This window comes from Mustela putorius, unplaced genomic scaffold (assembly GCF_011764305.1).
Source record: "Mustela putorius furo isolate JIRA1106 unplaced genomic scaffold, ASM1176430v1.1 tig00004041_pilon_pilon_pilon, whole genome shotgun sequence".
Taxonomy (NCBI): Eukaryota; Metazoa; Chordata; class Mammalia; order Carnivora; family Mustelidae; genus Mustela; species Mustela putorius.
The window spans coordinates 1,120,106-1,134,237 of NW_025422176.1; the positions used below are offsets into that span (position 1 = coordinate 1,120,106).

General features: G+C 48.6%; 1 protein-coding gene across 1 annotated transcript; it reads left to right on the plus strand.

The window, feature by feature from the left end:
- The first annotated feature begins 3,939 nt into the window (after positions 1-3,939).
- LOC101678872 (protein FAM32A-like) lies at positions 3,940-4,350 on the plus strand. Its single transcript, XM_045072685.1, has one exon. The coding sequence runs from the start codon at positions 3,940-3,942 to the stop codon at positions 4,348-4,350; it is 411 nt and encodes a 136-aa protein (XP_044928620.1).
- The last annotated feature ends 9,782 nt before the right edge of the window (positions 4,351-14,132 follow it).

Below are 14,132 nucleotides of genomic sequence, written 5' to 3' on the forward strand. Positions count from 1 at the left end.
GGGTGCCGCAGTCAGCTGAGTGTCTGGCTCATGGTTTCGGCTCCCATCGTGGTCTCGGGATTGGTGGGATCCAGGTCCCCGTGGAACCCTGCCCTGGGCCCTGTGCTTGGCGGGCGTCTGCTTGAGATTCTGTCTCCTTCTCCTTCTGCGCTTCCTGCTCGTGTTCTTTCTCTAAAATAAATCCATCTAAAAAATTAAAAGAGAATAAAGTCCGTTTAAAAAAAAAGGACCAGTTAGCTTTAAAATTTTTACGTAGGAAAAATAAAAATATGAAACAATGGGAAGACAGCAGGAGGGGGCAGTCTCGTGACTTGGGGAGGGAAGAAGGGCTTGCAAAGCCTAGAAGGAAGCCCAGAAAACATCAAAGAGGAAACAGAGAGGGATGTGGTGACATCACAATTCAAACGTACGTGTGGTTAAAATGCCACCAACACTGACGTTATCAAAAGCTCGGCTGCCAAGGGGGAAAACATACTTCCCCAAGGCCCTGTCACCAATTAGGAACTGTGCCGGGCCCCTCGAGGTCTCTGAGTTTGCTTCCTGTGGCATACATCTTCAAGCCTTTATCTTTGCTTTTCAAGCTCCTAATCTGAGAGATAGGAGCTCATGATCGTTAGCGATGAAAAGCCCCCAGTGCAGCAGATGACGCACAGAGGGAGACAGCCCCGTTGCTGTTAATGACATCAGGACCCGGAAGAACGGAAGTGTGTGTGTGTACTCGGGCTCTCCCACGGAACGTCCCCGGCCTCGGTTTGTCCATCTGTACATGGGGCCGATGAAAAGGACCCTGCTCAGCCTGGTGCCCAGCAGCAGGGTCAGACCTAGAGAAATGTCAGCTACTCATTTCTGGGTGACAGACGGGTTTATGGAGGACGGTGGTGGTCTCGGCAGGAACTTCGTTTCTTCTGTGGAGATTTCTGTTAATTCCGCCCTGGACCATGAGGAGGATTACTATTACAATCAAGAGAAGATTACTAACATGTATCGTTATTTTTCTTTTTTAAGAAGTGACTCAAGAGGGTGCCTGGGTGGCTCAGTGGGTTAAGCCTCTGCCTTCAGCTCAGGTCGTGATCTCAGATTCCTGGGCTCGAGTCCCGCATCGGGCTCTCTGCTCGGCTGGGGGCCGGCTTCTCTGCCTACTTGTGATCTCTGTCTAGTAAATAAATAAAATCTTTAAAAAAAAAAAAAAAAGAAGAAGTGACTCGGAGATGAACTGAACATCTGAAAGAGATTTCAAGGAAGGAGGAAACCAGGATGCTTGGGCTAGCCTATAGTCTTTGGGAGAACAGTCCCAAGTGCATGCATGGGTGGGTAGTGTTCCTGCGCCACCTGTGGAGGTCTCCTCTGCGGGGCGCTGGAGCCAGAGGGGCAGGCGGCTTGACACGGCACAAGGTAGTGAGTGTCAGGACACACTATAGAAAGTTCCTATCTGAGTAACTAGCGAAGGTTATCTGGAGGGGACATCTGAACTCACTCTTGAAGGGTGAGTTCTCAAGTTGTTCTCAAGTTGGGGTGGGGGAGGGGAGGGGGTTTCCGGAGGACGGAACGGGCACAGGAGAGCATGGCCAAGTTGGGGAGGAGCAGGATGTCCAAATGGATCCTTCCAGGAGCCGGGGAGCCAACAGGGCTAAAGTGGTGGGCTGAGGCTTGTGTGGGTCTCTAAGAGGCTTTCAGTCACCCCCGGGTGACACAAAGCCCAGGATTTTTGGAGCAGAGAGACTTTTCATTCATCCCATTTCACAAATACTTATGGAGTGCCCTCCGTATTATCATCCCTTACCCCAAGCGTTCTGTTGCTCGTGTAACAAACTACCACAAGCTTGGTGGCTTAAAACAACAGAGACTTATTATCTTCCAGTTCTAGATGTCAGGAATCTGAAATGGGTCTCAGTGGGGTAAGGCCAAGCTGTGGGCAGGGCTGTGCTCCTTCTGGAGGAATAGAAGAAAATTCATTTCCTTGTCTCCAGCTTCGGGAGCCTGCCTGAGTTTCTCGGTTCATGCCTTCTTCCATGTTCAAAGCCAGCAATGTCCAGCAGACCCTTCCTAAAGAGGTGATCTCTCTGGTTCTGACTCTTCTGTTTCCCTCTGCCCCATTCGAGGCCACTCATAATGGCCCTGAGTCCACCCAGGGAATCCAGGATAATCTCCCCCCAATTCCAGGTGCATTGATTAGCAACTTAATTCCATTCTCAACCTTAGTTCCCCGCTGCCACGTAACATAACATATTCACAGGTCCCAGGGATGAAGACATGAAATCTCTGGAAACTATAATTCTGTCCCCCGCACAGACCCATCATGGAACACCATGGGACAACTACCCAAGGACGTGAATACTACGATGTGTGGACCATAGGGGGCCTTCGACACACACCCCCTTAGATTCCCAGCTCGAGCTCCTTGGTTGGAGTTGATGGGATAAACACTACCACCTTGGCTCAGGTGCCAATGGAAAGGAAAGCTCAGTCTGGTTTTCTAGTCATGTCTATGGTCCACTCATGATGCTTTGTTCCCATCTCTTATTTGCCAGCTAGGCCAAGGTCCCCTCCAGAGGAGACTCTCATGGTGCTGGGCGTAGGGGTGAGGAGATTTCGGTTTCGGGCAACTACACCACCACCCTTCCGTGGTTTCCCATTACACCTGGCTTCTTAAAACTGAGGACAACCGCAAAAGTCCTAATGTGACACTGCTCTTCCTACCCCTCCCCCCAACCCCAGAGTGCGTAAATCCATTCTTTGTTCTGCACAGTGGACAAAACAAAATTAGGACGCAGAAAACAGGTGGTTTTTAATGAACATACAGTGTTTGGGAAAACTAAGGTGAGAAGGTTAGGGGTGCTTGTTTCAGGGTGACAGGCCCTGGGTGTCTGATTTCTCATCCTCGTGCCACCACTGGTCTCATTCCGAGATGTGCCCTCCCGCCGAGGGACCCGAGGAATGTTTTCCACGCTTACCCTCCATTTACGCTGGCTTCCAGCTGTATTTTCGACAGGAGGTTTCTGGTTGTGCAATAAGCATCTTAGGATGTAGAAACAGGTCAGGCAGCAGGTAAGGTCAGCTTAAGGTCATTTAAACTGGTTACAGGCAACTTCTGGGCTGTTGGGTCCACACCGGAGCCCCAGCTATCAAAATAAAGAAATAAACAAAAGTTTTAAAAACTTCTATGGGGGAAGAAAAAAAAAAAACTAGAGTGGGGCTGGCTTTGATACACTCCTTTCTCACACCGCCAATAACCCCAGATCCATAACCCAGGCCTGTTGCTTTAGTTCCCTAAACGGCCCAGCATCCGTCTTCTCTCCGTCCTGCCTATTATTACCTCCGCCCCGGTGCCGCCATCCGACCTGGACTCCAATAAGATGCTCCCAACCAGCGGCTCCACATCCTCTCTGCCCCCTTCCGACCCGTTGTTTATCACGTCAGCCTGAGATCTTTTTTTTTTTAATATTTTATTTATTTGTTTGACAGAGAGAGAGAGAGAGATCACAAGTAGGCAGAGAGGTAGGCAGGAAGCAGGCTCCCTGCTGAGCAGAGAGCCCAATGCAGGGCTCAATCCCCAGAACCCCAGGATCACAACCGGAGCCAAAGGCAGAGGCTTTAACCCACTGAGCCACCCAGGCGCCCCTTCCTGAAGATCTTTTTAAAACAGAGAGCTGCTCATGCCCCACTCCGCCCATATAATGCCTTTCCCCGGTCCTTAATCTAGGACTTCAGTCCTCACACGGCCTGCAAGACCCTTTACGCTCGAGACCTTTCTTCTCCTCCTGCTTCATGCTAGAGGCCATCTCGTGGCGCCCGCTGCACGCCCCGCACCCCCCGCACCCCAGTGCGCATCTGCGGACTTGCAGCTCCCCAGCCTGCTCTTCTTGCCTAAGCGCCTCCTCTGGTCTCTGAACCTGGCCGCCCAGCCGTCTCCCACCCCCAGCAGCCCCCAGACAATGGCGGATGAGAGCATTTACGCCGCCCCCCATAAACGCCCAGGATCCTCACCTGGGTGGATCCTTCTGCGGTGCCATCATCGCGGCCTACGAGCAAGTTCAAAAGGGGCCCCTGAAACGAAAAGGCGTTGCAGAGCTTGGCGTCACCAAGCGAAAGGAGAAAAAGAAGGGCAAAGACAAGGCAAAACTCCCGGAAGCGATGGGAACGAGCAAAAAGAATGAGGAGGAGAAGAGGCGCGGCCTGGACAAGCGAACCCCGGCCCAGGCGGCCTTCGAGAAGATGCAAGAGAAGCGGCAAATGGAGAGGATCCTAAAGAAAGCATCCAAAACCCACAAGCAGAGAGTGGAGGACGTCAACAGACACCTGGCCACCCTCACGGGGCACTACGACATTCCCAAAGCCAGCTGGACGAAGTAGCCTCCGCACCCAGGGTCTGGAGTGGCATCAAGGGGAAGTGGAAGGCAAAGTTGGGGTCATGTTGGGTGCCTTTGGTCTTTTCTAGAAACAGACTTTTACACACACTCTTGCGTCTTCTGCTGAGACAAGTGCTTTCCAAAGCAGTATGCCCTCTTTCTGGAACCTGATTAAAGTAATAAGACTGTCCTTTTACTCTATTTTGGCTTGTCAGTAGCACAGACGATAAACCTTTTTAGTTTGGACTGGAAATTTTTGCAAGTTTACCCAGAGATTAAGGTTATTTCTGTGTGTCACAGAAAAGTGTCTTTACCTCCCAAGTTGCATCTAACTCTGACAGTCAGCCAGCTCTCTTTCCCCGGATGAAACAGACTCCAGAAGATGAGGAGCTAATGCCCCCACGGGGCCCTGCGTGAGCTGTCCTCCCAAGCCTCCTCTAGCTTGGGGATTAGGCTGTTCCTTCGAGAGCCTAAGGAAGCCGCTTGAACCTTCATGGCCTTCAGAATGCCTCCCCAGCCACGTGGTTTGTGAGACAATGTAGTTTGGGAAGCAGAACAACTGTCTAAGGCAAGAATGAGACGCATGCCTTGTCCCTATCTGAGCCTGTGGCTGGCATGCAGCCTCTTCCCCTGGTGTCTCTGTTCCAGACATGTCTAGAGGGTGTTGCCACGGCAGACATCACTAATCAAGCATAAGGGAGGTTTAAGTAAGGGATGTTATTCTTGATAATATGGATGGGATTCAATCAGCTGAAGGTCTAAAGGGCAAAAACTGAGGTTTCCCCCAAGAAATGCTGCCTCAAGAGTGCAGGAACTCCTGCCCGAGTCTGCAGCCTATCAGTCCACCCTGCAGAGTTAAGACTTCCTAGCCCCGTATTCATGGGAGTATCTCCAGCCATCTCCTCTATTTATCTATCTATCTATCTATCTATCTGCCTGCCTACCATCTGTCATCTCGCTCTCTCCTGTGGGCTGCATTTCTCTGGAGAAGATAACCCATTCAAGGGGGTACCCTTGACGGGCTGCGTTCCCTCCTCCATCTTTTTCCCATTCCCCTACTCTTCCACGTCCCAAATAAACTACTTGCAACTGAATCCTCTTCCCGAAGCCTGCTTCTTCTTCTTTTTTTTTTTTTTAAGGATTTTATTTATTTGACAGAGAGAGAGATCACAAGTAGGCAGAGAGGGGGAGAGAGAGAGAGAGGGAGGCGGAAGCAGGCTCCCTGCCTAGCAGAGAGCCCGATGTGGGACTCGATCCCACGACCCTGAGATCATGACCTGAGTGGAAGGCAGAGGCTTAACCCACTGAGCTACCCAGGCAGCCTCCGGGGCCTGCTTCTAAAGGCGATCACTCTAAGAGCCGTCTTCAGCTTCCTGAAGGTGCCATGCAGGGTGTGTCCACGGGTTTCCCAGGATTAGTTATGAGGCTCCTGTGTCCCAGGAACTACCTTTCCTCCCCGACCTGCATGTCCCATCCCTGGAGGACTAGAACGCTTTGCCCAGAACTGTCCCACTCTCCAAACTGAAAATCCGGCGCCCACAACCACCCCCACCCGCCCGCTCAGCCTCAGCCCAGCAGGATGCCTGGTCACCCCACGCCCTGGCTCCCGTGGGGAAGCCTTTGCACATGCTGTTCCCTCTGCCCGAGAAAACTTCCTCCACGTCTCTAGTTCATTTCTTCCGATCATCCTTTCAGATCTCGCCCACATGTCACCTCCCCAAGGAGACCTTTTCTGATGGCCACCTGGGCCAAATCTGAGCACCACGAATTCCTTCACGGGGGTTCCTCGAGGCCTCGCTTCACATTTGCACACATAGCACTATCTCATCCCTGTCGGTCTCGTGCATGAGAGCGTGCACTGTGTTGGGTGGTCTGCTGTGGACCCACAAGAGGGAACTCAGGAGAGTCTCAGGAAAACAGATTTTATTCCATCCCGAGTCCTAGAAAGAGCAGGCATGCCATTCCTCGCAAGGCTAAATGGGGAAGCCTCAGCAAGGTCCGGGGGCAGAAGTCAGGAGCGAAGGCAGGTGTGGCCAGGACTGGCTAGTTTGAGTAATTCCAGTGGGCTCTTAGCTACAGACTTAATTCCTGGTTGCACGGCATCTGGCCCTGGGGTGATTAAGGCCCAGAAATACTGCTTCTTGCATGATAGGGGCCAGATAGAGGAAATATGGCTTTGGATTCATTAGTTTGCATCTCCAAGGCATGCTCCTGGCTGAGCCCTTTGCTATCTCTAAGAATTGTCTAACTCCAAGAAGGGCAGTTTACCCGACCCAGAAAGGCTTTTAAGATATCAAACCACCATAACATACAAAAAATAAAAAATAAATTGGGGTTTACTCTTCATTGATTCCTAGCCCATGTTAGGCATGCAAGAAATGCGTTGAAGGAATGAATTTCCAGGACAGTGAAAGGTCTGTAGCTCCCTTCCCCTGGCTCTCCTGTGAGGGAGTACTGGGTACTAGGTACTAGCTCTTGTCCTGTGGACAAATGGAATCAGAAGTAAATGCATGGGAAAGATCTCAGGAGGCAGAGAGCACAGAGTCCAGGAGGGTAATTTTTCAAAAATTTTTGCTGTTATACAAGCGATATTTCAGATAAACCAAAGAGAGAAATGACTCAATCTGAACAAGAGAGAAAATAGCCTGGAAAAAAAAAAACAAAAACTGGGCAGAGTTCCAGCACTTAAAGGAGAATTAACACCAATTCTACATAATCTCTCCCAAAAAGTAAAAGAGGAGGGAATGCTTCCCGATTATTTTAGGAAGCGAGTATTACCCTGATACCAAAACCGGAGACGGCACAATGATGGAAAACTTCAGACTCATATCCCTTATGAATACAGATGCCAAAAGACTTCAACAATATATAAAAATATATATACACTATGAACAAATGTGGCTTGTTTTAGAGATGCAGTACTGGGTCAATATTCAAAAATCCATGTAATCAACCATATAAACAAGCTAAAGAAGGAAAAAAATCACATGATGTTCAGAATTGATGTGGAAAAAGCATTTGCAAAATTCAACGCCCATTCATGATAAAAAAAAAAAAAGCAAACTTCAGAAAACTAGGAAGATAAGGGAAATGTCTTAACTTGATAAAAGATATCTATAAAAACCTACAGCTGTCATTAAACTTACTGGTGAAAGGCTGACTGCTTCCCCCTTGAAGCCAGGCAAAGATCTCAGAATCACCACTGTTGTTCAACATAGAAAGTTCTAGACAGTACAATAGGGCAAGAAAAGGAAATAGATCTCTGTGGGTAACACAAGGGTTCTTGTGGCGACGGAAATGTTCTTTACCTTGATAGTATCAGTGTCAATACTTAGTTGAGATATTGTAATATGATTTTGCAACATATTACCATCAGGGGAAACCAGGGTTTTCCTGTATTATTTATTGCAACTACATGTGAATCTACAATGATCTCCAAGTTAAAATTTTAATTTAACTTTAAAAAATACCAGTACAGGGGCTCCCAGGTAGCTCAGTGGGTTAAGCTTCTGTCTTTGGCTCAGGTCACGATCTCAGGGTCCTGGGATCGAGTCCCACATCAGGGTCTTTGCTTAGCGGGGAGCCTGCTTCCCCCTCTCTCTCTGCCAAATAAATTTTTAAAAATCTTTTAAAAAGAAAGAAAGAAAAAATTAAAAATACCAGCACTGGGTACTAGGTACTAGCTCAGGACTAGGTACTAGCTCAGACCAGTGCAATTAGAATCTGTGGCTATGGGTTCTAGGCAGTGACATTTTTTCTTTTTTTAAGTTTCTCAGGTGATTGTAATATACAGTTGGGACTGAGAGCCACTGATTTAATGACACATGATCAATATTTTTCCAGGTCAGATACTTCTACCGCATAATTCTTACCAGAGCATTACATTTCAGCATGTACCAGAGTCTATTTAAACAATACCCTACTATTTGACAAATAGGTTGTTTCCAATGTATTGCTATTACAGATAATAGCCTTCTAGATTAATGTTTGGACACACCTATCACTTCCTTTACTAGACCATGAATATGTTTAAGGCTTTCTATCTCGTTTAATTGTCACCCAGAAAGGTTGAACAACCCCACTGGTTTATGTGTGCATTTTTTCCCAAGTACCTGACAATAGAAGGTTAAAATCTATGCTAGATGAGAAATGTTTCTTTGATGTGTTAATTTATACCTTTGAGGTAGATTTTTTCACATGTTTATTGTCTACTTGTATTTATTCCTTCGTGAATTACTAGTTCACATACTTTCCCATTTGTCTGTCGGAGTACACCTAGTCTACTTACAAGAGCTCTTAACAAAGAGGAATGGAAAGACATTAACCCTTTTCAGTCATTCATGCTGCAAGAATTTCCCCCAGTTTTTCAATGGCCATTTCATTGTGATAGTGGTACTTTTTCCCACGAGGAGGTTGGTAATTTTTATGTAGACAAACTATCCGTATTTCCCAGAAACGTCCACATGCAAATTTTGTACAGCTTTCTAGCAAAAATGTACAGGAAATATATATTTTTAAAGATTTTATTTATTTATTTGACAGAGAGAGATCACAAATAGGCAAGGAGGCAGGCAGAGAGAGAAGAGGAAGCAGGCTCCCTGCTGAGCAGAGAGCCCGATGCGGGGCTCAATCCCAGGACCCTAGGATCATGACCTGAGCCAAAGGCAGAGGCTTTAACCCATTGAGCCACCCAGGCGCCCCAGGAAATCTTTTTTTTTTTTAAGATTTTATTTATTTATTTGACAGAGAGAAATCACAAGTAGTTGGAGAGGCAGGCAGAGAGAGAGAGGGAAGCAGGCTCCCCCCCAGCAGAGAGCCCGACGCGGGACTCGATCCCAGGACCCTGAGATCATGACCCGAGCCGAAGGCAGCGGCTCAACCCACTGAGCCACCCAGGCGCCCAGGAAATCTTTTTTTAACTAAGAAATTTTATTGAGAAGGATCAACTTTTTTTTTTAAGTAGGCTCTCTGCCCAACGTGGGGCTTGAACTCCCAACTGTGAGACCAAGAGTAGGACGCTCCACTGACGGAGCCAGTCAGGCGCCCCTGAAAAGGATCAAATAACGCTTGATGGAGAAACACTCCATCTTGCTGAATAGGAACACAAGAATTCTCAAAACTCCGCACTGTATAAACAAAGATACGCCAAACAAAACTCCAAAAGAATTCTTATTTCAGAACAGTAAGGATATAGATTTGACCTAGAATCCAAAGTTCATCTGGAAGACCAAAAAGATAAGCATGGACCGGCACAGCCCCAAAAAACAGAAGTTGTGAAAGGGGTTTTGCCCTTTAGTAAAATCCTAATATTAATGATAATAATTAAATGGTGCAGCATTAGTACAGAAATAAAAAGTCAGCGTAACAGAGCAGATGGCCCAGACACGGACACAAATAGACTTAGGAATTTATGCTACAATCAAGGTGACGTGGAGAATCAGAGGACCAGAGCATGGGGTATATACGCAATGGCATCTTATTTAGCCACGAGGAAGGAGGAAACCTGATCCAAGTTCCCAGGGCTAGTAATTGCGGCGCAAGCTTGCCCCAGAGTCTGTTCTTGCTACCACAGGAGGTGGTGTTGAGGCCGGCAGGTCTGCGGTTGTCGGCGGGACACACCTGGGCCACTGCTCTTGGCCATGCTACGAAGCCTGGGGGAACTATGGGCTGGCCCGAGCCTCGTGGCAGGCTGGCCCTGGAGGGCTGGGGACCTCCACTTATTAAACCCTTATGGCATACCAGGCATGGGCACTAGGTGCCTTCTGGACATGACCTCATTCCCTGCTCACGCCTCACTGTGAGCCTTTGAGGAAGATTCTTTTAGGACCCACGTGTGCCAGGGAAGGAAGAAGTGGAGATTCAGAGGGATTAGGGAACTTGTCCAGAGTCTCACGGCAGGAAGGGATGGACCCAGGATCGTCGTCCACGTCAGTTCTGCCGGAGCCCGAATTTCCACTCTCTTGTGATCTCTTGCATGTTTTTCCTTATCTTCCACCCCGGGTCAACATTTTGTGATCGTTGTGGGCTTGTTGTGCTTGGTAGGTTCTCTCTCCCCTGCCATGTTTACCCACACTCGCGGGCTGCTTTTACATGGAGTCATAAATGGAATTACGTTGTGCATTTTTAGTGCAGTCTTTTCTGTTCTGATTTTTGTGGTTCTACCGCCCTCTCGCATTCTCCTCTGCCCCCAGGGCCCTCCCTGGCAACCTATAAAAACCAGCTGTGTGACCTCCTCCAGTTGCCTTCATTCTCACACGCTGCTTCACTTTCCACACGCGTGTGTGCACACGCGCACCCCTTCCCCCTCCTACCCGGCTTCCGACGGCACCTCCACTTCCCTCATCCCGGCTCTCGTGCTTTCCACTTATACGGACCCCTGTGCTTACACTGAGCACCCCACCCCTCCGAAAATCCACGATAATCTCTCATGTCAAGGTCCTTAACTGAATTACAGCTCCGAAGTCCTTTGTGCCGAGTAAGGTAATAGATTCTGGGAATTCGGATGTGGACATCCTGCGGGGGAGGATCTCCCCCTGCCCCCCAACTCCCAGGTCTCTACTCCCTACCCCCCACCCCTGTCCCGTTTCCAGTTTTCTGATGTGTCTTGATTATTTTTTTCCCGAACGACTACGCACTGTATACCTATCCTTTCCATTCCCTGATTTCTTTTTGCTAACAGCACAGCTCGGTGACGGCCCCCACGGCCAGAGCCTCGGCATGCAGCGAAAGTTCCAAGACTCGAGAGGAAATCCAGTCCGGCAAAAAGGAACGTGACATCCACGAGGCCAGACAGCGGGCATGAGACAAAGCAGGTCGCTCAGGGAGCCTGACAGGTGGGCGGACGCTAAGGCCTGGGAACCATGGGGATGCGGGGAGCTCCAGGAGGCAGACCGGCTTCAGGGGCTGTGTCACCCGGGAGCCCCGGCCATGGGACTGGTTCACAGGTGGGTCTGGGCCTTCAGGAGAGGAGCCTGGCAAGATGCAGGAGGAATCCCAGTCCTGGGCAAGTGACCAAAATAGGCATTCAGGAATGGAGAACTCAACACCCATAAAGCAACTCCACAAATATTTATTTAGTGGCTGCCACAAGCCAGGTGCGGAGCTGAATGGCAGCTTACCTGGAGGACGAGACAGGCATGGGCCATCCCTGCCTTCCCACAGCTCCTGGTCAGGGGAGGAGCCAGCCAGGAGAAGGCTGTTGCTATGCGCTCTGCTAAGAGCGTTGGTGGGAGCTAAAGAATCCTATGGGAGAATGGGGGCGGGGCAGGCAAGAATGAAGGATTCATCCCACTGCGTGCATCGGGGTAGGCTCACTGCGCTAATATGCCACCCGCCAAGTCTCAATGACTCCATGCGATCAAGTTTATTTCTCACTCATGTTGCAATCTGAGTGCTGGTTGGGGAGAGGGCAGGTGGGGCTCTGCTCCACACAGTCATTCAGGGATCCAGAGTCCTTTTATCCAAGGGGTCCGCTGCCCTCCCGCGCAGGGCATCCACCTGGCAGAGGAGGAAAAGACAGACTGAAGAGAGAGGGTGACCTAGGAGGTTTTTAACGGATTGGGATTTGAGAATAGGTCTTCAAGCCGTAGCCATGAGTCACAAGGCCCCACCACCTGCATGCAAGTGAACACATCGCAGTCGGTGCTGCACCAGATTTGGGAGGACAGAGGAAACTTCCTGGAGGGCTGGTTTTTAAGCTGATACCTGGCGGGATGTTACATAAGATCTACCAGATAAAGGGAAGAAATGGAGGAGATGAAGGAGAAATTGAGAAGACCCTGCCTTCGGCTCAGGTCATGATCTCAGGGTCCTGGGATCGAGCCCCGCATCGGGCTTTCTGCTCTGCACGCAGCCTGCTTCCTCCTCTCTCTTTGCCTGCCTCTCTGCCTGTTTGTGATCTCTGTCAAATAAATAAATAAAATCTTAAAAAAAAAAAAATAAGAATGCAGAGCCTGGCTGGCTCATTCAGAGGAATATGCAACTCTTTATCTCAGGATCGTAAGTTCAAGCCCCACACTGGGTGTAGAAATTATTAAAAATAAATAAATAAACTTTAAAAAGGAAGGAAGGAAGACAGAAAAGAAAGAAAGGCATAATTCTTATCTTCCTTTAGGAATGCATAACATTGACATTCATGGCAAGCTAAAGGGAAAGAAAGTTTTGCTTGTCTACAGGGCAGAAGGGAAGCTGTGGTGGCGCTGGATCAGGGCGGTTATCATAAGGGTTAAGGAATTTATCCCAATAATCAAAGACCCACAGAAGGTTTTTCAACTGAGGATCAAGTTGGCTTTCTAGAAAAATCTCTCTGGCTTCTGTGTGAAGAAGAGATTGGAAGGGGACCAGAAAAAATACCAGAAGAGCAATGGTCTGAGAAAAGATGGCAGTGTCAGCTACAAGAGCAGCTGCAGGAAGAAGTACACAGTCTCAGATGGGAAGAAACGGGATTTCGAGAACTCATGATGGATTAGGTGTGCAACTAAGCAGAAGACAGGAATAAGGACAAGGGCTGGGTTTTCATCTCAGAAGAGTGAATGGTCGGTGATTCCGTGATTCCATTTACCAGGAAGGGCAACCCTGGCTATCTGGAGTGTTTTTAAATGTTGGACTTGTTGAATTTTGGTGTCTAGGGAACATGTAGAGAAGGATCCGCTTCAGGCAGTTATCACTGGGTCTTCAGACCAGTGATCAGACCCAATGGAAGAAAACAAGCACATTGCATCATGAAAATCAAGAAAAGAAATAATTTCATGAAGGTGTGGGTGGTCCACAGGATAAAGTAAAGGAAGAGCTGAAAACGATCCATCCCTCAGGGAAGTCAGTGACATTCACAACCCCCAGACTGCAGAGGACTGCAGAGAAGGAGGCGCACCGCAGGCAAACACGCCTGCGCAGCTCAAACAGGGCATGGCTGAAGAGGAAGAAAGGGGTTCAGGACAGCGTCCGAGGGGTCTTTGATCTGCCAGCGGCAGGCATTCTTCATTTTCAGAAGGAAGAAAGGAAGATACCTTTCCTTGATCATCTTGGCACTTTGTAAGTTCTTTGGAACTTAAGCACTATCCTGGAGAAAGGAGTAGTGAATCCCAAATTCATTAATTTAACAAATATTTCGGGCGCCTGGGTGGCTCAGTGGGTTAGGCCGCTGCCTTTGGCTCGGGTCATGATCTCAGGGTCCTGGGATAGAGTCCCGCATCGGGCTCTCTGCTCAGTGGGGAGCCTGCTTCCTCCTCTCTCTCTGCCTGCCTCTCTGCCTACTTGTGATCTCTCTCTGTCAAATAAATAAATAAAATCTTAAAAAAAAAAATTTAACAAATATTTCTTAAGCACTTACTACGCGACAGGCCATCACGTAGTGATGCTGGTGCTTAAGCAGATGGGACTACAGCACTGTCCCCAGCATCCCCAGACCCCCAACCTATTGAATGTGCCTTCTAATGGGGCGGTACTCTTTAAGATGTTTCTACTCACACTTCTGACACCAAATGCATGGGAGTTTTTTCCCCATATCAACCTATTTTCCAAGTCTCTGGACTTGCACTGGCTGTCCTATCATTTAATTCCACTTGAACACTAGCTCCCTGGAAGTAGCACAGATCCCATAGGTTAAGGACTCAATCCCACAAGATTTCAGACATTTCAGACACCAGTCATCAGTGACCAGTGCCCCCAATGCCTACACTTCTGTCCAACTTGGCTACAAAGTTGGGAGATTTCTACAACCACCTGTCAGGTTTGATAATGTCCTAGAAGGGCTCATAAAACTCAGGGAAACATTTTGTTTCCATTTAC